General features: G+C 50.2%; 1 protein-coding gene across 3 annotated transcripts in view; it reads right to left on the reverse strand.

Annotated features, from left to right (window-relative positions):
• The window catches only part of Slc7a1 (solute carrier family 7 member 1), a 74,746-nt gene that overhangs the window by 14,899 nt on the left and 32,950 nt on the right, over positions 1-26,897 (reverse strand). For 2 of the 3 annotated variants that reach the window (XM_028878053.2, XM_028878055.2), the window contains exons 2-5: positions 22,509-22,598; positions 8,358-8,746; positions 4,040-4,198; positions 1,826-2,000 (exon numbers count right to left, since the gene is read on the reverse strand). In XM_028878053.2, the coding sequence (XP_028733886.1) occupies positions 1,826-2,000; positions 4,040-4,198; positions 8,358-8,727 (704 nt within the window). In that variant the 5' untranslated portion in view covers positions 8,728-8,746; positions 22,509-22,598. Of the gene's footprint in view, positions 1-1,825; positions 2,001-4,039; positions 4,199-8,357; positions 8,747-16,202; positions 16,858-22,508; positions 22,599-26,897 lie in introns of those variants that run through there. The other variant, XM_037198380.1, reaches the window with a different exon arrangement.

The raw sequence follows: 26,897 nt of genomic DNA on the forward strand, positions 1-26,897 counted from the left end.
TAGTAACGCTTCCCGAAGCATTTTCTCAGACAGAGACCTGGAGGCAGGATCTAACGGAACACAGGCAAATTTCAAGCCCGTGTCTGGTCTCTTCCCATTCTTCTCCCCAGGAAATCGTCAGCTGGGTACACTCTCTCTGACCCAGGCCCTGTAGGCACCAGGAGCTTAAATCTAAAAACAGGCATTTCTAAAGAAGTTAAGGCTTACACAAGTGAACTGTTTTTTGTTTTGTTTTTAGGTAACCGCAGCACAGCATTCCTTAAGCACCCATGTATTGGGGGGTTAGCGTGGCTGCAGGTAAAGTGTGGGTGTCGGCCTCTGAAGGCTTGTTCTTCAGAAGCTCTGATCCTAAAGCGGCAGTCTCCTGCGGCGCAGCAGGCCCTCTGGTCTTCAGAGGGACTTAAGGCCCCACCCAGGCAACACATGTCCCCTTGTCTGAGTGCTGTCTAAACCATCCCCCTAAGGCAGCCAGGGCAAGAACGACTGGGAAACGCCATTCCTGCCGCTAGCCCATGCGATCTGCAAGGACAAACCTCAACCTCAACTGACCACCAGGAAACAAGAAAAGCCCTGTGTCTCGCTCCTGGCCTGGAAACAGCAGCCAGCGAAATGCCACCTCTGGGGTTTCCAGAGTCTACTGTGGAACTCCAAAGCGTGTTTCGAGCTGGCTTCACTCCACCTTAAATTCACGTGGACCAATAAACCTGGCGTGAGTATAACCAACTCCAGAATGTGTGGGAACGAGGCCGTAAAAAGCCCTCGTGTCTCCATGCTAGAATTTAGGAAAGGAAAAGATACTTGTACTGAACTGATCATTACAGGACAGTAGTACTAGGGAGTTCTGTGTATTCAATTCAACATTTTCTTGTTTCCATCGCAGTAGTAATACAGGCCAGACATCTGGTCTGTTGCCAGTGACCAATGTGGTATGTGTGACTGCTCAGACCCCCAGCATGGGACGGCACTTCTCAGCCTCCCCTGGAGCTACTCACTGGATTCTGGTGGAGGGAATAAAGATGGGGATAGAGGGGTGTGGATGGGCTGGGCTGGGGATGTGGAGGAGGTGTTCCATGTTCCAGGCCAATCTTCAGACACCCTGGGCAGACCCTGTCTGTTCCTTATTCTAGTTCCCTCCCCTTCTGGAAACATCTGGGGTATGTTTGCACACCCAGTCCACCGCTAACCAGACACGAGGCCAACAAAAGTTGTCATCAGGCAGGACAGGACAGATGAAGACATCTGGGGTTCCAAGATGGCCAGCCTCTACCGTACAAAAGCCACTACAAAAGCCACTGTATCTCACAAAGGTCCCTTCGTCATAGCAATTTAAGCGTTAGCCTTAATGAAAATGGAAGCACAGATTCTACCTCTTCACAACTTCCACTGTGTGTCCCGAGACACCAAGGTTCACCTGAAAATTTGACCAAGAAGATTAAAGTGACATTATAATGATTTGGCTTCCTTTCCTAAGTAATTGGAACCTGCTGAGGACACTGGAGGAGAAGCGTGGCGGCACACGCCTTTAGTCCCAGCACTTGGGAGGCAAAAGCAGGTGGGTCTCTGTGAGTTGGCGGCCAGTCAGATCTATACAGTAAGTAAATACTCTAATCAATTAATTTTTAAAAATAAAACTCCTAAGCTACTTCACTGGAAAAAAACAACAACAAAGCAAAACAAAGCACTTTAACAAAATGAGTTAAAATCACGTAATATTTAAAAGGTATATGTTATCCCATGAACTGCTTCGCCCGATACCTGTATGTGATCCGAAATGCCAAATATGGAGAACTGCCCCATGCCAAAGGGACACACAAAATCAACTCACTTGTTCCCACAGAGAGGGCTAGATCTATTCAAGAAGTCCTCCTCCGTCAGCTGCCAGTTTTTAATGGACCCTTTCACGAACCCCGACACCATGATGAAGCACAGGACCAGAACGTTAATGCAGGTGAATATTTTGTTGACCATGGCTGATTCTTTCACACCAAGAGTTAACAATCCTAAGAAAAGGCATGGACAGAAAATCATGTAGAAATGTTAGCCATATACCATACCCCAGTTTCGTTCATTCAGGGATGGGACAAAAGATGGGGGGGGGGGGAAGAAACCCATGGGCGTGGGACCTCCAAAGACCTGTCTGTCACTCTAGGAGCAGAGATCTAAGCAACCAGACAGTGGGGTGCTCCCATTCTTAGGGATTTGAAGATGCTCTGTGGTGCACTAAAGACCTGCAGAAGTCTGGGCCGTGGCAGTCAGTCTTGCAGGAAGAGCGAGCCCTTGGTGGAGGACGGGCAGAGCCTTGATCCGTGAACCAAGTAGGAGAAAGAAACTACAGGGAAGCTAGAGGGAATTTATCTTCTCTGAGGAAATGCCGCTTGGGTCAATTTCTTGGGAGAATGAGAGGTTTCTGGATGAGGAATGATGCGGGTTTACTTGGCGACATTGGTCACGATGGTAGTGATAATTCTTTGTGTTCTAGGAACTGGTAGCATATATGGTCCCTCCTCATAGTTAGTACACACAAAACAGTGTTGAAGTTTGACCAGTTCTAGCTCATAAAATCGCAGTAGAACAAGACAGAATAATCAAGTAACAGAGTACAGGAACCCCAAAACTGCACTATCTCCAAGACATCCTCACAGCCTTGGGACTCCCACACAGTTTGGAATTTTAAGTCTCTCTCTCTCTCTCTCTCTCTCTCTCTCTCTCTCTCTCTCTCTCTCACACACACACACACACACACACACACACACACACACACACACACACACACACAGAGATGGCTCAGTCTCACGCTCCCATCATGATATTCTGCCACACCACAGGCCTGAAGTCCCAGGGCAGAGTGACCACAAACTGCAGCCTCCAACACTGGGCCTCAATAAACCCTTTTTCCTGATACGGTGTGAACTCAGGCATTTGCTACAGTGATAGAGTCAGGGAACACGTGGCTAACACACAGCAGACCTGAAAGGGGGACCAGTGTCACCCAGGAACCAGCCAGGAGGATCCAAGATCACGGCTTTCCCGGGGCTCCTTCTACTCAGCACCTCAGATGAATTCTGAAATACTGATCAAGTAACTGACCAGAGGGAAGACACCACTATGCTCCAATGTATTGTTTTCTTTAGTGTCCTTCCTCTTGTCTTTATGAAAGTAAAAATCTAACTGTGGTCGCACAAACATACGTTCTGATACATGTTTCTGTCAGCTGGACCGAAAAATACTGCCAGGGCTGGCCTGGGTGAGATGACTTCAATTACACAGCGTGGAAGGAGAGTTATGTTGCTTTCAAGATTCAGCCAAGACTTTGTAACTTCTCATGTTTGAAGAGATCTACCCGTGTGGAAGCTCCGTGTGTGTCTAGTAAATGCTCTGTGGGGAAAGACGTTCATCTGGGCACCAGAGACACGAACCAGTGGCCCTAACCAGAAACTGCCATTGGCTGCGTCCTGCAGGGCTTGAAATTTTCAAATTCTGCAGCCACAACTTAGGTATTGGAAGGGTGTTCTTGTGGTTGTGAAGCGTAAGTAAAACCCACGACGCCTTAGAAAGCCCAGGCATACCTTCCTCTTCCAGAGGGAGCTCACTGCCCCACATTTTCCTGGCAGACAAACTACTAGTTTCTTATCCAAATGGTCATCCACTGAGTCGAGAGAACAAAGAAGCTTCAGTGCTAACAAAACCTCACCTGAGACTCTCTCTTGTAACTAAATATCACAGACCTCAGCAGCTGGTACCCAGGCCAGCCCTGGGATGATCTGTAAGTAACCACTGGGACAGGGAGAAAACAAAGTTGTCTATATACATTCCAAGAAACGAAAGAAATGGGGGGAAGTCACCAAAGAGACAAGGCAAGAAGGCAAGAGGGGCTGGGGGACTTGCTTGGTAGTAACAGTGCTGGCCAGGTACGATGAGGCTGTCGGTTCAATCCCCAGTACCACCAGTAAAGGAATGGACAAATCAATACATGTAAGAAACAATGTAATCTTACAACCCATTGCCCCAACACAACCTTCTTGTCAAAATGGGGCCTTACCTGTTAAGATGAGAATTATAATCACAGCTAATATGTCAGGATTTTGGGCCAGCACTCCAGGGGCATTCAGGGCCATGTGATGCCGTGAGAACTCTCCAATGGGTTTGCCTATCAGCTCGTCAAAAGTCCCACTCCAGGCTCTCGCCACACTTGACGTACCTGTCACAAAACACACCACGGTGACAGAGAACGGTGGTTAGCAGAGGGCCCCCTCGTCAAGTTCGAACTCATAGCACCCACACAGGGCCACGGAAAGCATGCCGCCACCTAGCGGTGGAAGCTGAGCCGCAGTCTATGCTACAACCGGAGGGGTGGTTTGAACAGTATATGTGAAGCCAAACGCTACCTGGGGCTGCTAGCAAGAAGTACATTTTATCCTCAACCAAGATCGATACTGTGTGTTTCAGGGCTGTGTGTGTGTGTGTGCGCGTGTGTGTGTGTTACACTGATACACAAGAGTAAATCTTGATCATAAATTGAAACTTTGGATTTTTTCAACTCTGTGTTAATACAGCGACGGCAATGTGCATTCGGTAGAAGTTGCACTTTGAATTTTTTTTTAAAGGTTTATTTATTTATTATGTATACAATATTCTGCCTGCATGTCTGCCTGCATGCCAGAAAAGGGCACTGGATCTCTTTATAGATGGTTGTGAGCCGCCATGTGGTTGCTGGGAATTGAACTCAGGACCTCTGGCAGAGCAGTCAATGCTCTTAACCTGTGAGCCATCTCTCCTGCCCCGTATCTGAATCTTTATCTTTTAAGGGTCTAGCAATATTTCATTTGTAGCAATGCTGGAGAGCGTCAATGACCAGTCAGCCCTGCCCACGAGGGACATGAGTGGGACTCTGAGCCTAGGTAGAGCATTGGTAGGTTGGGTGGATGGCCTGCACTTTGGATTGCCTGTATTTGTCTTTTCCAGGGGAGCGTTGATTGTCTGACAGGGTCTTGGCCTACAGCCTAGGCTGGCCTCAAATTTGCCATCCTCCTCCCAAATGCTGAAATCTCAAGAGTATACCACACCACATTCATTTTGATACTTTCGTTGTATGATGGATGTACTTAATTAGTATGTAACTCTGAAGCATCTGTATGTTCAGTTAAAACACACAACATACGTGTATGAGCACAAATGTGGGGTGTGTGTGTGTGTGTACCACAATAAAAAACTTACAAATAGGGCTGGAGAGATGGCTCAGCCGTTAAAGGCTAGGCTCACAACCAAAAATATAAGAGTTCGGTTCCCAGCACCCACGGCTGTCTCTCCAGCCACTTAAAAAAAAAAACAACAACAAAAAAAAAAAAAAAAAAAAAAAAAAAACTTACAAATAGATAACTGCCCTTACCAACTGATGCATTCTGACAGCATTTACTCAATTCTCAGTTGAGTTTGATTTACTCAAAGGGCAAATACTGACAAGTCAGGAAATTGACTTTAAAATGCATTCTTGGGATGGGTAACTGGTCAGCCCGGTAAACACTGCTTAGGAAGTCCCCCTCTCCCATGAAGAGCTGGATGGCTCTTGGCAGCAGGGAAAATGGTATCCATGCCCTAAAACTCATCTCTAAGGTGATCTACAAATGGACCGACACCATCTCAGGGCCAAACCTACCACTCAACCCTGATCATCCAGCCTGCCACTTTGTACCTCAACCCAGGGACCATGGTACTCCCCTAGGGTGCAGGACCATGGCGAAGGTGCCAGCTCACCTCCATGCGCCAGTCCCAAGTGCCCCAGCTACAGAGAGCGAGGGGCTGCACCCCAGCAGCCGCGGTACTGGCTGCCCCCTCCCCCCCTTTCTCCTTTCATTCTGAAGAGGCCCGCTGCCTCTCCAGTGCTGTCAAGAAAGGACACTGGAAAGCATTTTCCTTTCGTTTCAGAGGGCCTCGTCCGTGACTAGGGTCTGAATTTTCCATAGACTGCAGAGGGATCCACACCAGGATTCAACTTCATTATTTGCTCTCATGCTAAGTGTTTTCCCAACAACTCAAAAATCGAGCGTCATTTCTCATCCAGCTCTTAGGAATTCTGTCCACGAAGGCCACGAGCCTCATGGAGAAAAATGGTCTGCCTGCCCCCGTGTGCTCCAAGCGGCCAGCCAGCTTGCTGCAGAGACGTTCCAAACCCCACCCTGCTGGATACCCTAGCCTTCTTCCTGGCCACGCTGTTCCCATTTCAGAATCATGGCTTTAAAATGCAGAAACATGCCGGGCGGTGGTGGCGCACGCCTTTAATCCCAGCACTCGGGAGGCAGAGCCAGGTGGATCTCTGTGAGTTCGAGGTCAGCCTGGGCTACCAAGTGAGTCCCAGGAAAGGCACAAAGCTACACAGAGAAACCCTGTCTCGAAAAAAACCAAAAAAATAAAAATAAAAATAATAATAAAATAAAAATAAAATGCAGAAACATACACACATTTTTTTTTTAAACCTGAAAAACTCTCCTTCCTCAGTAGCTAAGGCTGGGTTTAGATTCCCAGATCGTTTTCGTGAGTCTTACACAGGCAAGTAGCACTCCGGGGAAGCCTATTATTTTGTTGGTCTAACAGCAGTAAACCCTGCTTTAATCTGACTGTTATTTTACGCCCAGGTAAACCCACTGGAAACGTGACAGCCCACTGACAGAAGCTACGTTCCCACCGAGAAGGGTTGGTATGTGAGAGTCATCTGTGGTTACAAGTCTGAAGGCTGCACAGGAAAAGACAAATTATGAACTTTACATTAGAACCATCAGAGGAGGCTCTGCTGCCTCGCTCACTCCGGAGCTGCTGGGGGAGAGAAGGACCGCCTCCTGGACGCCCGAGGAGCCTCTGCCTGGGAGCCTAAGCAAGCAGCTACGGCATCCCCCACGCAGACGTGACAGACAGGTCCAGGAGGTCCCTGAAGGTGACCCGCAGGACCGTGTCCAGATTTCCTTGTGGGGGTGGACTGAGTTTTCATGGATGGTTGTGTTTAAGGCTCATGGTCGGTGCGGTACATGAAGAAAGGCTAGGTGGGATGGAGGACCAGAGGGAACAATGGTTTTAAAATAGGCAGGAATGCCGACCTAGACATTCTGCCTCTTCAGAAGTTTCAAGGGGGGAAGAAACTGTGGCTGTGTCTACCATTACACAAAGTAATTACTTATGAACACGGCAGATATGATCCACATAGTGCAGAAGGCCATTTGGTAAGGTATCCTGTACTTATAAACCTACATATATACAATGACACACAGTCAGGAGGAATTCTGTCATGGAGAAACCATTAGGATATTTTGGTTCATAAAGAGATTAAAAACACATATACTTAGGGGTTGGGAGTGTAACTTAGTGGGAAGACACATGTCTAGCATTTGGCAAGGTCCTGAGTTTGATCCCCCTGCATCTCTACTCAACCTGAACTGTTAACAATGGGCAGCGCCCAGCCGTTCCGACCGTATCACACACCTCCAGTAAACGGCTGGCACAAAGCAACACTCAGTAAATACTGTTTCTGCTGGTTACCAGGTTGGGTGTTTCTCTTCTTTGTGCTTTTCTGTTTCCCAAAGTGTTGTCTATCACGATATATTAACTGTAATAATCGGGGGGCGGGCAGGGGGACTAACAAGAAGAAAACTGTGTTTTAAAATTAGAATTATCCTATCAGCCACGTATCTATTGAGTTAACAAGAATGGTCATAGTTGTCCTGGCTTGATATCCACACCCCCAACCGGTGCTGTGCTGGTTAGGTTTTTTTTTTTTTTTTTTTTTTTTTTGTCAACTTCACACAAGTCAGAATCATCTGGGAAGAGAGAGCCTTAACTAAAGGATCATTTCCACCAGAATGGCCCGTAGGCAAGTCTTCGGGGCTTTTTCATGATCAATGGTTGATGTGGGAGGGATGAGCTGACTATGGGTGCCAGCCACCCCTGGGCCGGTGGTCCTGGGTTGCATAAAAGAGCAAGCCGAGAAACCGTGAGAGAAAGCCAGTAAAAAGCATCCCTCCGTGTCCTCTGCTTCAGCTCCTGCCTCCAGCCTCCTGCTCTGACTTCCCTTACTGATGGAATGTAATCTGTCAGCTGACATACACCCTCTCTCATCATCCCCAAGTCGCCCTAGGCCCCCGTGTTTATCACAGCAACAGGAAGCCAACTAGAACAGACTCAGAAAGAGCAAACTCACAACAGTGACTCCTGAAGACACCTCCATCCTGCTAAAAGCACAAACAGCGGTCAAGTTGGGGGGGGGGTGCTGGAGATTACCGAGTCAGTTGTTTGGGAGAGGAGAGAAGAGCATCCCTAACGAGCAGGGGGTCAGAGGTCAAAGGCGGCAGGCTGGAGGGGCCCAGAGCACGTACCAATGATGTAGGAGAGAATCAGGTTCCAGCCGGTGACGAAGGCCCAGAGCTCCCCGACCGTCACGTAGCTGTAGAGGTAGGCTGAGCCCGTCTTGGGGACCCTGGCTCCGAACTCGCTGTAGCACAGGCCAGCCAGCACCGAGGCCAGGGCGGCGATGAGGAAGGAGATGACGATGGCGGGACCGGCGTCCTCCCGGGCCACCGCACCGGCCAGGACGTAGACACCAGCACCCAAGGTGCTGCCCACCCCGAGAGCTATCAGGTCAAAGGTGTTGAGGCAGCGAGACAGCCGGCTCTCCTCCCGGCTGCAGTCCACCACCTTCCGGCGCAGCATCTGCTGACCCAGGCCGAACAGCTTTTTGCAACCCATCGTGGGTGGCTGAGCAAACCTGTCAGGAAAGAGAGAGAGGTGGTGTTCGGTCCCGCCACCGCCACCGCCACGCGTTTCCCCTCCCGCAAACCTCGCTTCGCCGCAGGACGGGACACGGCGATGAAGCCTTTTACAGAAACACGGCTGCTCACGTGTTCTCCGTTTAGCCCCCCACCGGCAGCCGTCAGATTCCGCGGGGACAGTCTTGGGGGGCTTTCCAGGGCAAACAGGAACACACAGTTGCCCTGCCCCAGGTCTCTGGGCCTCCACATCCCCTGCAGCTCTTATGGGGACAGGTGACGGCTAACGGGGAGCACAGTGAGTGACAGACACTGCTCCCGAGCTCAGCTGTGACTCATCAGGACAAACCAAATGCAATTTCAAGTACACTGTATTACAATGGAATGCAAACCAAACTGTGATGTTCCGGAATGGCTGAAACGCCCAAGTCTTGAATGGGACGGTAGCTCAGCAGTTCTCAACCTGTGGGTCAAGATATCCTGCACACCAGATATTCACATTACATAAGAGTGGCAAAATCACGGTGATGAAGCGGCAATGGAATAAGGTTATGGTTGGGGGTCCCCACAACATGAGGAACTCTATGAAAGGGTCGCAGCCCAACCGGGCGTCGGTGGCGCACGCCTTTAATCCCAGCACTCAGGAGGAGGCAGAGGCAGGCGGATCTCTGTGAGTTCCAGGCCAGCCTGGTCTACAGAGTGAGATCCAGGACCCTGTCTCGAAAAACCAAAAAAAAAAAAAAAAAAAAAAGGGTAGCAGTCTTAGGAAGGTTGAGAACCACTGCTCTAGGCCATGGGATTCACCCCTAAAATGAATAAACAAATACAAATAACAGAAGAAAATGGGCATAGGATTTATGAGAAGTCGGAACGATCTTCATCATTTCCCTCTAAATGCAAAGCTCTTCTCAGATGACGACGAGTTTACGTCCACAACAGCAGGCGTGTGCAGAGAGGGGGCCCCCCGGAATGACGCTGGGCTGCTACAGTTTTTGTTTTCCCATTCCTCATGTTTCCTCTTTATCAACTTAGGTCAACAATGAAGTCACTAATGAAAGAAACAGTCTCAGGTCTGGAAAATTCTACCCCTACCCATCCACGGCACTGCGGCCCCTGCCTGTCTCCGGGCCCCACCCCTCCCCGGGGCTTCACATCATGGCAGGGTCACTAAGGGACTGTGACTGCTTGTTCCTGGGTTTCAGCTGCCGGCTCCACCAAAAACAGTATCATCAAGACCAGTAAGACGTTCAGTTAGCCCTGGGGATCCCCCTGTTAGGTGAGGAAAAGTAACTTGTCACTAGGGTCAAACGAGGTCGCAAGGCTTGCCAGGCTCTTCTCAGTCTGGGGTCCTGGCAGCCCGGCCGGAAGTGACACCTAAGGGAGGCAGAATCTCAGGGAAATGAGACACACGGACAGGTCACTCACTGAGAGGGGAAATCCCAGAACCCCACAGTTTGTAACCCATGTGAGAGAGCGCGATGGCTTTCCAGTGCCTACACCAGGAAGAGACTATTTTGGGATGTATCCACGCCAGGTGTCGACGCGGGGAGTGTTTCGGCTAAGCAGGCAGCCTGGGAAGGAGCAAGCTTCCTGCACATCAGGACATCAGGCTCTGGGTGCCAGAAGCGGGAAGTACTGAGTCCAGATCCTGCTGGATACTGGGGGCATGTGGACAAAGTCGACGAGTGAATAGGTATTTGGGTTAGGCATCCACAGGGAAGGTTCAGCTTTGAGGAACGACCCTGGGCACAGGGTCGCAGCCCTGGGGGTGGGACTCGACGCTGGAATGCTTGCCTAGAATGCATGCTGCCCAGCATCCCCAGCTGGAAGAGTAACTTCTCCACGTGGTCTCTAGAGAGCCACACCCCAGGAACAGAACCTCCTGAAGGCAGAACGTGAACTCAAAGACCCCAGACTAGGGCAAAACGGCTCTTCTGGCTATGCCCGGGTGCAAATTACTTAGGTACGGACAGACGTACCTGTGTCTCCACCTGCACAGACAGGACACCAGTGAACACCACTCCAAGAACCAACTCACCGATGCTGAAGGGATTTCAAAACCACCTTCAGACTGAAGATCATTAACCTGACCCACAGATCTTGGTTTCCAGGCATCACATGAAGAGGGTAAGACAGTGTAACCACAGGGCTGCAGCTCTCATGTCCCCAGACATAGGCACAAAAAGGGCTCTCTGTCATCGGAGGAGCCCTTGATACCAGGGAAGTGAGAGGGGGCACAGCTGGGACCAAGGCTGCGCCAGGTGCTGTGAGCTGCTGAGGAGGACACCTAGTCAGGTGTCACTTCTGCCTCGTGGGGTGAGAGGAAATGTGATACGAATTCACTAAACTCGGGGTTTATTTTAAGAAGACCCTTTGTGTCTCTTTAGAGATATCTCAGAAAGGTTATCAGTGGTTTCTACACATGGGTCCCCTCTTCCACTCAGACCAGGCCTCTGAAGCGGGTCTTACAACCAGCAGTGACGAAAGAGATGAGGTTTCTCTGTACAAAACAAATCTATCCATGGCAACCCGGGCATTCAGGTGGAGGCCGACCTCCTGCTGCTGAGACTCACATAGGACGCCGCCGAGGAAGCCATCAGGTGAGAAAAATGCGGTCTAGACACCAGGCTACCAGGCTGGAGGGATGACGTCTACACCCGCCCAACCGATTTTTATTATAGGCATTCATGAGGCTCTTTATGACATGAAGTCGCTGCCCCATCATATTCCATGCTGATGACCATAAAACCCTGGCCTTAGGGTAGTAACCTGTCCCCTTCTCACAGAAATTCTAACTCCAGATTATGTCCGAGCTATCACCAAATAAAACCACAGTGACGGAACTGGACGGACGGCTCAGTGGTTGCGAGCACGCACCGCTCTTCACAGAGGACCTGAGTTCAGTTCCCGCTGTTCACATCAGGCTGCTCACAAATGCCTGTAACTCCACACCCAGGTGGATCTGATAGTCCTGGCTTCCGTGTGTGTGTGTGTGTGTGTGTGTGTGTGTGTGTTACATGTTACACGCAATTAAAAACAATAAAAATAAATCTTTTAAAAAACACAAGTAAAATGCCAGGCAGTGGTGGCGCTCACCTTTAATCCCAGCACTCAGGAGGCAGAGGCAGGAGGATCATTGAGTCTGAGACCAGCCTGGTCTACAGAGCAAGTTCCAGAACAGCCAAGGCAATAGATAATAACAATAACAATAATAACAACAATAAATAATAGGAGTAAAATGATCCAATAGGTCAGGGCCTCAGAAAGACTTCCTTGGCCTCTATTTTTTAAATCTCTAAGTGGGAAGTTATGAGTGATGTGACCTTTTCAGTCTCAAAGTTAATCAGATTCTGTCCAGTCTGATGGCTATGGGAGAGAGGGGTCCGAAAAGAGGCTATTAAACACTGTTCCCAAACACCATCCTTTAAAACCTTAACACACAGGACTCTTTCCTGGGTTTTCAGAACGGCCCGTTCCCTAATGCCCACCTCCGACCCGCTGTCTGGTGTGAAGCACTAGCCTAGCAATCGTTCCAGTGGGGGAGGGGGGGACAGATGGCAGTCTGAACTGGCACAGGGTTTAAGAAACCACGCCACACAGTCCCTAGAGACAACGCGGGGGCTGGGCCATCCCCTGCACCTAGGAGGAAGGGCAGGGTGCTCACAGCTCAGGGACCTGCCAGCAGAGGTCCAAAAAAGGGCATTCCGGGATGCTGGCCATGGTGGGGGAGGAGAATTGACCTGGTGGGGGAGCCGGCTACGGAGGAGGAAGTGATTTCACAGCAGGACCCACTTCCCCTGCAGATGTTAGCCCGCACAGATGTGAACTTGAAATAGGAAAAAAATCAAGTCACATCAGGGTGCAGCCAGGACCAGTATACCACCAACGAAGGGTGGAGACATTTGGAGTGGGAAAAGCCACGGAGCCATGCAAGGAGCAGCCAGGCCGGAAGCAACCAAGGTCCAAGTGAGTAGCAACCACGGACACGGAAAGGGACAGGAGAGGAAGAGTCGCCGTAACGGAGGGGGGGGGGTCTGGATGAAAATGGCCCCATAGGCCCCTAGGGAGTGGCACTATTAGGAGGTGTGGCTCTGTTGGAGTGGGTGTGGCTTTGCTGGAGTGGGTATGGCTCTGTTGGAGTGGGTGTGGCCTTGCTGGAGTGGGTGTGGCTCTGTGGGAGTGGGTGTGGCTTTGCTGGAGGAAGTGTGCCTCAGTCTCTTCCTGCTGCCTGCAGATGAAGATGTAGGCTTCTCAGCCCCTTCTCCAGCGCCACGTCAGCCTGCCCGCTCCCATTCTCCCTGCCACGAAGATAACGGACTGAACCTCGGAGACTGTAAGCCAGCCCCAATCAACTATTTTCCTTTCTAAGAGTTCCCGCGGTCATGGCGTCTCTTCACTGCAATAGAAACTCTAAGACAAGGACCATGGCCAAGATGACCAAAGAACTGACCTAAGAAATTCACTTCCGGTCCGTGGTGAATTTACCTGTACATGGTACTGGATCCTTGACCCAGGGGACTCCAAGGGTGCAAAGCACAAAAGAGCAAGTGTGAGGACACACTGCCGTTCTGGGGAGGAGGGAAATCAGGAAGAAAACCCTCAGCAATTTAATACGCACCCCAGGAGGACCTTCATTCACAAAAACCCAGTTCATAACATGTGGAAGGTACTAATGGATCAACACATGAGATGGTCACAAATACTGAAATTTCACTTCATTCTGGATGTCACTAAGCGCAAAAAGACAGGAGAAAGGATCCCTGCAGTCTAACAAGAACTATGAATAACTTGTAGTAATAGTAGGGAAAGCAATGAAGCCATTAAAACAATCACGCACGCCCGGCATGGTGGCGCACACCTTTAATCCCAGCACTCGAGAGGCAGGGGCAGGCGGATCTCTGTGAGTTCGAGGCCAGCCTGGGCTACAGAGTGAGTTCCAGGACAGCCAGGACTATTACACAGAGAAACCCTGTCTCAAAAAACCAAGAACAAACAAGCGAACGAAACCTCACAGGAGCTGGAGAGATGGCTCAGCAGATTAAGAGCGTTGCTGCTGCGCTGCCATGGGACTAGGGTGCGGTTCCCAGCACCCACATGGCAGCTCAAAACCGTCTGTGACTCCAGTTCCAAGGGATCGGATGCCCTCACAGGACTCCATGGGCACTGCATACATGTAATCAGAGACATACATTCATCTAAATAAGTAATGAGCCTTTAAAAGTCACATGACTCCAGGAACTGGCTGGCACACAGGGTAAAGGAGCCTGAGAGAGGTGAGTGAGTCCAGAAAATGGCTGAGCTGTGCTTTGACTCACTGTTTTCCCGGAGAACCCAAAATGCGCCATCTCACCCCCAACAGAGGCTCAAAGTCCATCCAGACCCTTCACCTCACACAGGGGCCTTGGTTCTAAGACGCGTTGCCCCTCCTGACGCCCACAAGACACACAGAATGGGTCTCTCAAGCCTGTCACAGCAAGGCACGGGGCAGTGTGACAGCCAAACGTCAGTGCCCAGCAGTTGTCCAGGTCTTGGGGGCTTTAACTTTACCCTCCTTTGACGCTACAGAAGGCCCAAGGGCCTCGTCATCTTCCTGCTGATTCAGCAGGGCCAGAGGCAGAACTTCCAGAGACTGAGATCCATCCCCAAACAAAACCCACATCACAGGGGGAGCTGCAGGAAGGAGGCCTCAGAGTCGAGGGCCTGGCATGGCTTGGGACAACTTCCCAAACCACAGGGGACCCACCAGTGACAAAGACCCAAGAGAAACAAATGGAAGGAAGGAAGACTTCTTTTGGCTTCACTGGTTCCAGGCCTGTGGCACCATGTCACATCATCTCACACGTGTGTTACAGCAAAAAGGCTCATCTCATGGCCAGAGAGAGACCAAAGCATGAGCCCAGGCCGAGACACAGCCAGGACCACACCCCCAGTCACATGCTTCCCAAGGAGGTCCTACTGTGTTGTGGGATACTCTTTTTGCATGCTGTGAAGCTGTGTCTCTGTCAAGGTGCCTTCTGATTGGTTTAATAAAGAGCTGAACGGCCAATAGCTAGGCAGGAAGAGGTCAGGTGGGACTTATGGGCAGACAGAGAAGGAGAGGAGATGAATCTAGGCACGGGGAGAGGCCAGAGGGCAGGGAAAGGAAACAGGGGTGCAAGATGGAAGAGAGGTAAAAAGCCATGAGGCAAAACATGGATTAATAGAAGAATCCATCTACACTACTGTCAGCCAAGAATGCCACCGAATTATGAAACATCAGTGGACTGATCCATTGATTAACCAGAGGCTTCATGATCCAATAACCTCTCAGTGACGAGACCTACCCAACACACAGACCTTTGAAGACACTTCGTACCTACATGATAACAAACTGTTCTTCAAGGCCCAGATTGGGGGTGGAGGGTGGGAGGGGAAGTCACTAACATAGCCTCAGCCCTCAGCCATGTCAGAAGCTAAGGACTGAGTTTCTCATGGCTCCAAGGTGACCGAGCAGTGTTGGGACCACACACACACACACACACACACACACACACACACACACACACACTTTGTAGAGGCCCAAACCAATGAGTCTGGGTGTGACAGACGCTGGCTGTGACACTCACACAAGTAACAAGCCTGCCCCCAGAAGACCCAAGGCCCTCTTCTGGCCACACAGGCACTGACATACACAGAGACACACACACACAAATGACACACATGCATGGCACCCACACACACATGATGGAGATAACTACCCTTGTCTCACACTGCAGGTCTTGTGAGACCCTGGGGGGATAAAGCATTAGGGGACGATGAAAAGCCGACCGCACTTTTCTTAAAAGCCACCTTAGTATCTGTATCATCACACTACCAATCATCCCTTTCCTTTTAAATCTTAATCACAAGGCAGGTCATCCCGTCGGCTCTGGCTTCCTCACCACAACGGGGTCTGAACTGCTTTGTCACAGACCCCACTGGTTCCGTCGGCTTCACCATACCCAAGCTTTCTTTCTCAAAGCCGCTAACCCAGACCGGAAACAACCCACCCTGAGTATGGGACGACACCGACCAGAGCAATGACAGAGATCCTCTCAGGGACACACAGGTACGAGCTATGTGCACGGTCCCAATGGAGCAGGACTAACTGGGGTCTGGGTCCAAGGGGTAGGCATGTCCATAAGGTAGGCTTCATTCATGCTCCCCTGGGATGGAATGCTGGTGCTTTTCCTTCCCTGGACCTTCAAGGTATCCCGTATGGTGAACTGCAATTTTCTTTGGCGCCTTCTCGAAACATCTTCTTGGAAAGAGGACCAGGAACCAGAATAAGGCAGAGGATTCCACGCAAACACTAATTTCACTTTCGATTGACTAACCAGTGAATACTTTCCCGGCTCATTCATTTACCCCGTCAACACACCTTTAACGAACCTGGGCTGGTCACAATATACACGCAAGCCAGGGAACACACCTTACCTCTCCCAGACTTCTAGAAACTTCACTCACTCCTCCTCAAGTCCTCCCACCATCACAAACAACTCGGTAAGAAAAAAAAAAAAAATGGAATTGCTTCAAAATCCTGTGGTTCGAAGGTAGACCAAGAAAAGAGGCCGAGGAAAATGAGGAGTAGATAAGGGGACCGGAGCTGGGAAGAAAAAGAGTCAGCTTTTGGTGAGCTGGGCCTGCTAGGAAGAAGCAAGGTGAGACATGAGAGCCAGGCCAGGCTCTTTCAAGTCAGAAGTTGCAGCTGTCTGTCCTCTTATAAGGACAGAAGGGTGGGGTTTCGGTGGCGCATTGCTCAACTCACATAACTCAGACGGTGCAGGGCCAGGACCTGAACCCGAGTCACCTACTTTCAAAAGCTGGCTTCTCTGCCAGGGCTAAGCTGACTCAATTTGGGTTTGATATTATTGTTCATTCTTTTGTGCTGGGGATCGAAGCCAGAGTCCCAGGCAGCCTCGTCACACCACCAACCACCGACTTGTCTTGTATCAGAGTCCGGCCGTGGACCCCGGCTGACCCTGGACCCACTTTAGAACCTCAAGCTTGCTGGACACAAATTTGTCCACGCATGCCTCCTGCTGTCAGAGAGCCCCTACTGTGTCACCCCCCACCCCCAAATCCACAAGCACAAAATGATTGACATGCGTTCAGTGACAACTAGTTCCTGAAAGCAAAATGCAATGGATCGCTCGACAGGAGGCCTCCTACGGTATCCCTCCCTCCCTCCCTCCCTCCCTCCCTCCCTCCCCTCCAGCTCGCTTTGAAGTGTAGGAGATCATTTCAGCTGCATGAACCGCCCAGGGCTGTGGTGGGAACGTTCTAGAAATCATACAGACAGCAGGGGCTTGGAAAAGGTATATAGAGAGAACTCCAGACAAGTCAGAGAGATTAAATATGCTAGAAATATTATATGTCTGTAAAGTAGGGGGAAGTATAAAAAAAAACAAACAGTATATAAAGAATTTCCAGGGCAGGAGGATCGAGACTAATGCCTCTCTAGAGGATTATAGGCCTCTTTTATTTCCTGAATTTTTACTGTTTTTCCCTTATAATGAATGTGCAATGCTTCTGAATTAGAGGGAGAAAAATCTCCCTAATGAAATCAACAAACAAGAGGAAAAAGGGAAGATAAGCGAGTCCAGCAAGGTCAACCCATCTCATGTCTACACAGAGAATGCTGATAATTAGGTCTGGGGTTTTGTTATGTTTTTCTCTGTCTCTGCGCAGGTCTGGAAATTTCCAAAATTAAATACAGAAAGAAACAAATTCCCCTACAGCTAACCCAGGAATGCTCGCGCCTCCTACAGCGGACCCCCGCTCCATATCCCAGGGCCCGGACAGCTTCAAATGTTGTTAGCCACTGCCGTGGACTGAGTGAAACGGTCTTTTGTACAGAATCAGGTTGGACCATATGTGTTGTGGAATATTCCCTCACACTGTGTGAAGATGTGTCACTGTGGTTGGTTTAATAAAAAGATAAGTGGCCAATAGCTTGGCAGGGGGTACAGCGGGAACTTCTGGACAGAGAGAGCTCTGGGAAGAAGACAGAGTCGCCAGGCAGACCGAGAGGAAACAGGAGGTGCAAGATGGAAGAGAGGTAAAAAGCCATGAGGCAAATCAGAGATTAATCTAAATATGGGTTAATTTAAGTTACAAGAGCTAGCTAGAAACAAGCCTAAGCTATGGGTCGAGCTTTCATAATTCCTAAGTCTCCATGTCATTATTGCAGAGCTGACTGCTTCTACAAAAAAGTCTGACTACACATACGAAATCATTACTACTGAACCATTTTTATTGGCTTTATGAAAACAGTCAAAAGACCAGGATTGCCCTCTCCAGCTGTGTTTTTAGGTATTTCTCTGAGCTTCGGAATTAATGCCGAAAAGCCAGGCTTCTCTCACTCAGGCCCGAGCTGGAAGAGCCCACATGAATTCTAAAGATTAGGCTTGGGGAAAAGGAATAATTCACAGGTTATTCGGGAGCTCATGGCTGCTGGGCTAGAGGGAGAGAGAGGGGGTGGGGGGCATTTCCCAGCACACGTCTTTGTGATACAGACTGTGAGGGACGTCAGGAATTTTACCTTCCAGCCATGACTGGGGAGAAAAACAGCACGCACCTGCAGCTGCTGGCGTGTGTGCGTGTGTGTGTGTGTGTGTGTGTGTGTGTGTGTGTGTGTGTGGACAACACACGAGAAACCGCTGGTCAGAAGCCAGGGAGAGGCAGGAGGGCTCGGAGGAATCAACCCCTGGAGGAGTCTAGCCTGGCCTCGCTCCACTCACACCTCAGGATTCACACCTCTACTTAGGGGAAGACCAGATTTGTTGTGAAAAACACCGGAGGGCTCGGAGGAATCAACCCCTGGAGGAGTCTAGCCTGGCCTCGCTCCACTCACACCTCAGGATTCACACCTCTACTTAGGGGAAGACCAGATTTGTTGTGAAAAACACCGGAGGAGGGAGAAAAACCAAGTCCAGGACTTCCGGTTGCTGGGCTACAGCCTCCTGTTTTGGCGCCTTCTTGAGCAGTATTTTAATCTGATTGGTGAAAGTATCTTTGCATAAGCAAATGTTACAACCTGTTGGACTTACCTCTCTAAGAGCCTTCAGGTACACAGAACACACGCCCCTGGTTGCCATGGGTACTATCTAGGCAGAAGTCATGCACAAATAATCCCTACGCAGGAAATGCCACATTTTGTGGTAGGTCTTCCTGTCTTATTCCAAGTCACAGCTTCACTGGTGGCCAAAATCTCCGACGCTCGCTCCGGAAGAAAGGTATTTATAATCTGAAATACTCATTCAGGCCAAGCCTGTCCTCAGTCTCCAAACTCTCCCAGCCATACTGCCCCCCCCCCCTCGCCATGAGGTCTTCTGTGTGATGCGCGCACACTAGGTGGCCACCCTGGGAGGCAGGAACAGAACAGCCTCAAAGAGAGGAAGTTTGCTCTGTCTCAACATCTTCAGAGAGCAGGAAGAAAACGTCCAGTTACACAAAGGTCTTCGAAGATCGATCGGAATGTTTATCTGAATGATCAGAGACCAGCAGCGGTGGAGGTGGAGGAAGCTGCCCAGAATGCTGGAGGAATTCTAAAGGAACGAAACTGACTGCCCCCGGGAGAGTGCTGTGGCCACCAAGAGCGAGTTTCAGCAGAGGTCAGTGGCTGTGTCAACTGCTTGCTTTACTCGGTAATGTAACGTGGTAAGCACACATCCCTCCAGGACCTGAGCTTGACCCACTGCCTCAAATGCCAACGAGGTGAAATGCTCCCTTCTTTCTGATGATTGATTCTACATCTGAAAAGAAAGCCATAGGTCTATCTACTGTTGTTTAAGGCTGTGTGTGTGTGCGTGTGCGTGTGTGTGCGCGTGGTGTGCATGTGGTATTTGGTGCTGGGGATGGAATGTGCTAGACACACACCCACTGGTGAGTTACACTCCCAGCTCTTTAAAGAAATTCCTAAAAACTGAATCCAGACATTTCAACTTAGGTCTTAAGCAAGGCTGACCATAGACCCCCACTGTCACCTGACCACCTACTTCGAGGACTCCTCGGCTGCTACAGCAATGAGAAAGTCTTTCAAGATTCCAGAACACGTGTTCCCGTACAACCAAACAGAAGAGCGCAGTTCTCAAGAAGGGTGAAGCCACCATGCTCCCCCGTAAGGCTGTGTGTGGCTCCTGAGACAAGCCACCGGCCAGCACACTCCCAGAGCCCAGAGACGCGAGCACAGCCAGATGAGCTTTCCCAGCCCCACTCGGATGGCCTGAGGCAGCCTCGGAACCCAGAGACCCTCAGAACCCCACGGTGAAGCTGTCTCTCCCTCAGTGGCCCTATCCTGTCCGCAGCCCCTCTGTACTGGTTTGTCCCAGCAAGCCACCATGCTGGGAGAGGCCCCTTGACAACAAGCTACAGGAGATCTCCAAGCGGAGCGGCCTGACCCTGCCTGGCCGGCAGCTCTGCCCAATCAGTCCTACACCATGAGGAAATGGGTCACAATACATTACACATATATATGACACTGATAAAAAAATATTAAATTAAAATTAAAAAAAAAAACCCACGACCTATAGTAACATTGAAAATGTTTCAGGCATATTGTGGCACACATCTTTCATCTCAGCTTTTGAGAGGCAGAGACCAGTGGGTCTTTGAGTCCAGCCTGGTCTATACATGGAGCTTCAGGCCATCCAGGGCTATATAAGGCCCTCTCTCCAAAAAAGAAGGTCTCCACCCTGGATCGTCATCATTCCAGGATTTCAGAACCTACAAAAGATGAGCCATGCACTGCCCCGGACCTCATGGTGCACTCATCTACATGGAGGGGAGAAAGCAAGTAATTGTTTAGACCCAACCGTCTGCACAACAAACATTTATTGAGTACCTACTGTATACTACAAACCCTCCCTGTGGATGATGAGGAGTCAGACCACATGTAGCTCCTGTCCTTGGTGTGGACGGAGGCATAAACATGTCTGGCCAAGACAGGCAGGCCTTTCGGTGATGTACCAGACATCACCCGCCCCGTGTCTCTTCTCCCAAGAAAGGACGGCGGGGAGCTAGCTAGCTGCCTTGGTGATTTTAGCTGTCAAGCTTGGCAGCGATGGTTCCAGACCTGCGCCTGAGGACCAACCCACGATGTCCCCTACGCTTCCGTACAGCATTTCCCAACCCCCGGGCACTGCAGCTCAGGTCCAGGCTCTAGGCTGTCAACACGCTCGTGTTAGGTCACGAGGAGGCTGCCCTCCACCAGGCCGCCAGGAAAGCGGAAACACTTGGTACGGTAGGACGTGCGTTCTCAGTTCAGCAGCGTTTGACTACACCAGCGTGCACTGAGTGCGAGCCGGGTTGCCCAGGCTCTCTCAGCCCAGCACCCAGTGGCGGCGCCTGCCCGTGCACGGCACCCTCCCAGCTCCTCCCTGGTGAGGTCCTGGCTTTGGCGAGGGGCACCTAGGATCACTCCGCACCTGCAATCGTTCCAGGATTTCAGAACCTACAAAAGGTGAGCCATGCACGCCCCCTGACCTCATGGCGCACTCATCTATGGGGGAGAAGACAGTAGCTGACAAGCACAACAAATATTAATTGAGTACCTACTGTATACTACACCTCCCCCGGCCCCCATTCAGGAACGACTACATGAAGGTCCCTGTTCTCGGTGAAGACTCAGAGATGGCATAAACATGCCTGGCCAAGACAGGAAGGCCTTATTATAAGGAAATTATTATCAACAGAATTAATGACAGGAAGACATTAGTAATGCGGCTACAGCAGCTTCATCAGCAGGTACCGCTTACAGCCTAATCCTCCCTACAGATCCACACCCCTGGCCCCTTCCTCCTCCCTTCTTAATCCTCCCCGCACGGCGCTGAGGCACATCACTCACATGCCACTCACATGTGACACAGGTCACACTGGCTTTGTCCCCCACAAATGCCTTCTGATTAAGGACTCCTGTGGTCTGCTGAACCTGATTATGTGGGCATTCTTAATAGAGGCAGACAGAATGAAGGCTGTGAATGGCCATAAATGACTGCAAGAATGTGTGAGTGAGGCTCATTGTGTACACACACACACACACACACACACACACACGCACTCCTTACTCTCTGTGTGCCCTCTCCACACTGAAAGCTTTGCCCGTCAACGTTTTCAGATGATAACACAGCAAGAAAAACAATGAAATCTCCACACCCAGTGAATCTGTAATTTAATAGAAAGTAGAGAGAGCAGTACACTTTTTCCCACAACTATTTGTGTTTTCATTAATTAATTAATTAATTATGGGGCAGGATCTCTATGTAGCCCTGGCTGTTCTGTAACTCGATATGTGGACCAAGCTGGCCTCCAACTCACAAAAATCCACTTGCTTCTGCCTACTGAGTGTTGGGACTCATGGCGTGGGCCGCCACGCTTGATTTGAGCAATCGACTTTTAAAGTATATTTCCAGTAGCACCCTTTTTAGTAGGTGAGCTACTTTTATTTAAAAAGAAAAGCAAGGCAGTCTCTCTGGCCAACTTTGACCCCCCCCATTCCCCCCCCCCCCCGCAACTCCCGCTCAAAACTCTCAAGTCTGAAAAAGTGTTGGGAATTTTAAATATAAGAAGGGGCTGGTTGCCAGGTTCAGAGGTCAAGTGCTTCTCCAGCACAGGCAAGGCCCTGGGTTCTATGTCCAAATTCACTAAGACAGGATTATAGCTCTCAGTTAGGTTGGGTTGAAATGAACGATACATTTCAGCGCAAAAATGTTCGTGTTCCGGGGTGCCAAGGACAGGCAGTACCTGGAGTAAGGTTCCCGGCCCTTCTCACTGAGGATGACTGGCGCCCAGATGACAACAGGTCACGGCGGAGTCTGTGGCAGCTTCAGGGCCCTGCAAGGCAAAGAAAGGTTGTCACACACGCAGCTCAGTCCGGGCACCAGAGCCTCCAAACCGGGGCTGTGAGGGGAAGCAAGGGATCCTCTCAGCCCTGCTGCGCTCATCAGGGCACCACAACTGAAGGAGGCCACCCGTGGACAGGAGTCATGGATGACCGTGAGTCACCCTGTGTCCTCTGCGAGAGCATCCAGCGCTTGGAAGCCATCTCTCCAGCCTCACGCTTTTTTTTTAAATGGTATACTGCAACATGCCAACTCAGGAAGGATCTGCATATATCAGTGAGACAGTAACTACAGGAGTCAGAGATCCAGCCAAAGTGCGAACGCCCACGTGTTTCAGTATTTAAAAGGCCCCACGATAGGATTTCAGAGCCCACCAACGACTGCACACGGAGTTTGGTGTCATATGCAAAAGAAACATAACGCCCCCATCTAAGCAAGGTGACTAATGGCCTCTGAGTGTAGATCTCTGAGACGGCGCTTACTTGGCATGCAAAATAGCCCTGGGTCGGTCCCCGGGACTGGAGAAGAAAGGAGAAGGCGCAGAGGAGGCAAGTCTTAAATAGCTGTTTAGGAGGCTTGCCCCAGTCACATTTTTCTGCTATAGTATATAAAACAATTAATGCTAAATGGAAGTGAAAGAAATCGCAGGCCATGCAGTAATCCAGGACGAACCTATTAAGATTAGCGGCCTGGAATGCACAGTGAATAAAATTCATTAGGACCGCTTCTCCTAATCCAAGAAATGCTCCAACCAGCTCATTCTGATTTTCCAGACTTGCAAATTCCTTTGTTAAAAGCAGAACAATAAAAATACCACACACCTAATACACGAGGAATTCAGCACCAATTATCTCATAGCAAAGCAGGCAGCGTTCACCACCATCCTCCAAGGCCTCCAGCGGGGAGGAGGCTTGTGAACGCGTGATCACGCACATGAAGCTGTGTTCTAGCGAGAGTGGACACCTGGCCCACCCCGGACAAATATGTACTGCAAGTATTAGCAAGCATATCACCCTGCCCAACTTACAAGTCAAAAGGAGTCAGATCGTCCCAGGTAGTGCAGGCTGGACTCAGTGAACGCATCCGGAGCCTGAAGCCACATGTACTGAGGAACTTGTGACCGCTGGCCATCTGAGGCTATGCTGACAGGCATGTTCAGGGTCCATTCCTTTTCTTGTAAAATGCCTTGAGAATTCCATACGAGGTATTTTGATCATATTTACCCCTAACTCTTCTTAACTCCTCCCAGAACCACAACCCTTCTGACCCCCCAACCTTGTGTCTTTTAAATAACCCATCAATTACATTTTGTGCTTCCCATATACTCCTGGGAGTGGGACCACCCACTCAAACAGCGGTTCTCAACCTACTAATCTCCACCCCTTTTGGGGTTGAATGACCCTTTCACAGGGGTCACCTAAGTCCATCAGAAAACACAGATATTCACATTACGATTCATAACAGTAGCAAAATTACAGTTATGAAGTAGCAACGTAAATAATGTTATGGTTGGGGGGGGGCTCACCACAACATGAGGAACTGTATTAAAGGGTCGCAGCGTTTAAGGGAAGGTTGAGAACCACTGCTCTAGAGTGTGGCTGGCCCAGGAGGAGCCCTACCCTTAATGAAAAGTGACTGTCCCTGCCCCGAAGCCATCCACTGTCCATAGCTCCTCAGTTAGGAGTGAGGGCGCATGAGACCCTTCCGCCTCCACGCTGGGGTGTGGACGGCCTTGATCCTGAGCAGACAGCACAGTGGCTCCAAGTTCGTGAGTGCAGCGATCCTGCCTCGTCTCACTCTGGTCCTCACTGACCTTAAAATCTCCCTGCCCAGAGGTGGCCATTCTGAAAGGGTTTGCTGGATCACAGAATCCAGGAGAATCCCCTCCGTCCTTCAGTCCTGAAACATTATGCTATGGTCTCCATCATAAATGTTCCCCAGAGGCCCGTATGGTGAAGGCTTGGTCCTCAGCCTGCAGGCTACTGGGAGGCAGTGTAACCTTTGAGAGGCGAGGCCTAGGGGGAGGAAGCTGGGCCCCTAAGGGCATATCCTTTCTTCTTCTTTTGCTGTCCAGCCATGAATGGCGAGTTTTGCTTCTCCTGTGCTTCGGCCTCGGTCAGCTACCTCTCCACAGGCAGGTGTGCCTGGACGGCGGAAGGAAGCTGGCTGAGCAAGCCCGGGAAGCCAGCCAGTAAAATTTACAGAGTCAAAAGGCAGCATGTCAACACAGAATGGCTAGATATAGACCCTAGCCTGGGCCCTTCAACGATGACATTATCCCAGCCCATTCTGCACCAAGACCACTTGGCTCGCAATTTGATGATTCATCCTTCAAGACACAAAACCCTGGAGTGCGTGTCCGGGTTTTTTTTTTTTTTTTTTTACCGAACACTGAAGGCCAGTGAAGGAGAGTCTCACCCCTGGGCAAAAATCCAACGATGGCTGAGAAATGACCAAGTGGGAGTGGGAAGAGTGGACCTTGCCCCCATGGTACATCTGGCAATGTCTAGAGACATCTTCAATTGCCACACTGACGGATAACAGCAAACAGAGGCCAAGAATGTTCCTAAGCAACCTACAACGGACAGGGCGGTTCCAGCAAAGTTATCCTCAATGGCTGGTGGAGAAGCCACGCCTCCTGGTGTGTCCCTGGAGAATGTGAGATGCTATGCATCGAATCAAGTGGGTTGGAGACTGCTCTCCCACTTAAATGCCAGGACCAAGAAGCACAGTAAGATCTGCAAATGAGCACGGAGTCCCAAGAATCCAAAACCCCATCGCTGCATCCTGTGAGAAACTCGTTTGGATGTCCCCAAACTGTGAGAGACGGAGCAAGCACATAAAAGCAAAGAAAGATGTGGTGTGGACGGAGGTGCCAGCTCAGGAGTGAGTGCGCTGTCCTGTAGACAGAGGGCAGGGTCTGGAGAGAAAAACCTCTGGTGCCCACTCTGCCCTGCAAGCCCTGGCTGGGCACCTGCAGTTCCCATGCCATAGATGAGCAGAGGCTCACAGAAAGTATAAGTGACTCCACTTTGAAGTCCAGACCCCATTGGTCTTGTAGAGCTGGAGAGATGGCTCAGAGGTTAAGAGCACTGGCTGCTCTTGCAGAGGACCTGGGTTCAATTCCCAACACCCACATGGTGACTCACAACCACCTGTTATCTCCAGTTTCAGAGGATCTGCTGCCCTCTTCTGGTTTCCGCTGGTACTACATCCACATGGTGTGTCTAAACTCACACACACATCCTTCTTTCTAAAAGTTTTTTAAGTCTCTCATCAGGACAAAGTATCTGAGTGTTTCCAAGGCAACCATCTTTACCTGTCAGGGAACAGACAGCTTAGCTGCTTTCCTGGCCAAGGAACACAAACTTAACACCTAACAATTAAGAAAATAAAATCTATAAACTCTAAGCGTGAAGGAGCCGACTGGCCACCTAAAACAGCAACATTCAGACTCTAAAAGGAAAAGCTGATGAGAACCACAACCAGTGAGAAAGAGGAAGAGAGAGCCGGGGTACAGCGTGGGGAGGCACGAGGGGACAGACACACTGACACTCCTCTCAGTCACTTCCCTCGCCACACTGGCGTGCTCTCCCACGGCCTCTTAGTTCTGCATCTAGTGCTGCAAGAGTAAAGCCTTCCAAACCGGCGATGGCCCACTGACAATAACCATAGGCTAGCCCACATGTTAAGCCCATACCATGCTCCAGGAACGGACATGGGACACGGACAATGGTTTGGAGAGAACGCTGGTACCAAGCGCTGGTGGCCAGGGAGGCAGAGCAAGCTTAGACACGGCGTTCTCAATCCCAGCGCCTGCCCTCCTCCAGAGCGCAAAGAACTGTTTAGAAAGCAAGGAGCGTCAATGCACGGCTGTAAGCTTGGTACCAGGGACACTGCAGCAGGGGCCTCGGGTTCAAGACCAGCCCGTTACACAGGGAGATCCTGTCACAACAGATGATGACTGACTGATTGACAGACAGGCAGAAGCCAGCCTGAGCTACACGGTGAGACTCTGTAACGTGAGACTCTGTAACGGTCTAGACTGTTGTCTCACTGATGATAGACAGAGATGGTCTACACATCTGCTAAATATTTCTTCAACTTAATAAATGCGTTCTTGGGGGACTCCTTGGAATAGATGCATGGGTCCACAACACTTTCTCTGCATCTCATCCTGTCCTTCAGCCCTGGGTGCTCACCCTCAGCATGCATGGAGATCGCTACCCAATAGCTGATGAGCTACCCCAATAAATGCAGTGAGGAGAATCGGCTACTTAAAGGGCTCCTC

The sequence above is a fragment of the Peromyscus leucopus genome, chromosome 23, assembly GCF_004664715.2.
Source record: "Peromyscus leucopus breed LL Stock chromosome 23, UCI_PerLeu_2.1, whole genome shotgun sequence".
Lineage (NCBI taxonomy): Eukaryota > Metazoa > Chordata > Mammalia > Rodentia > Cricetidae > Peromyscus > Peromyscus leucopus.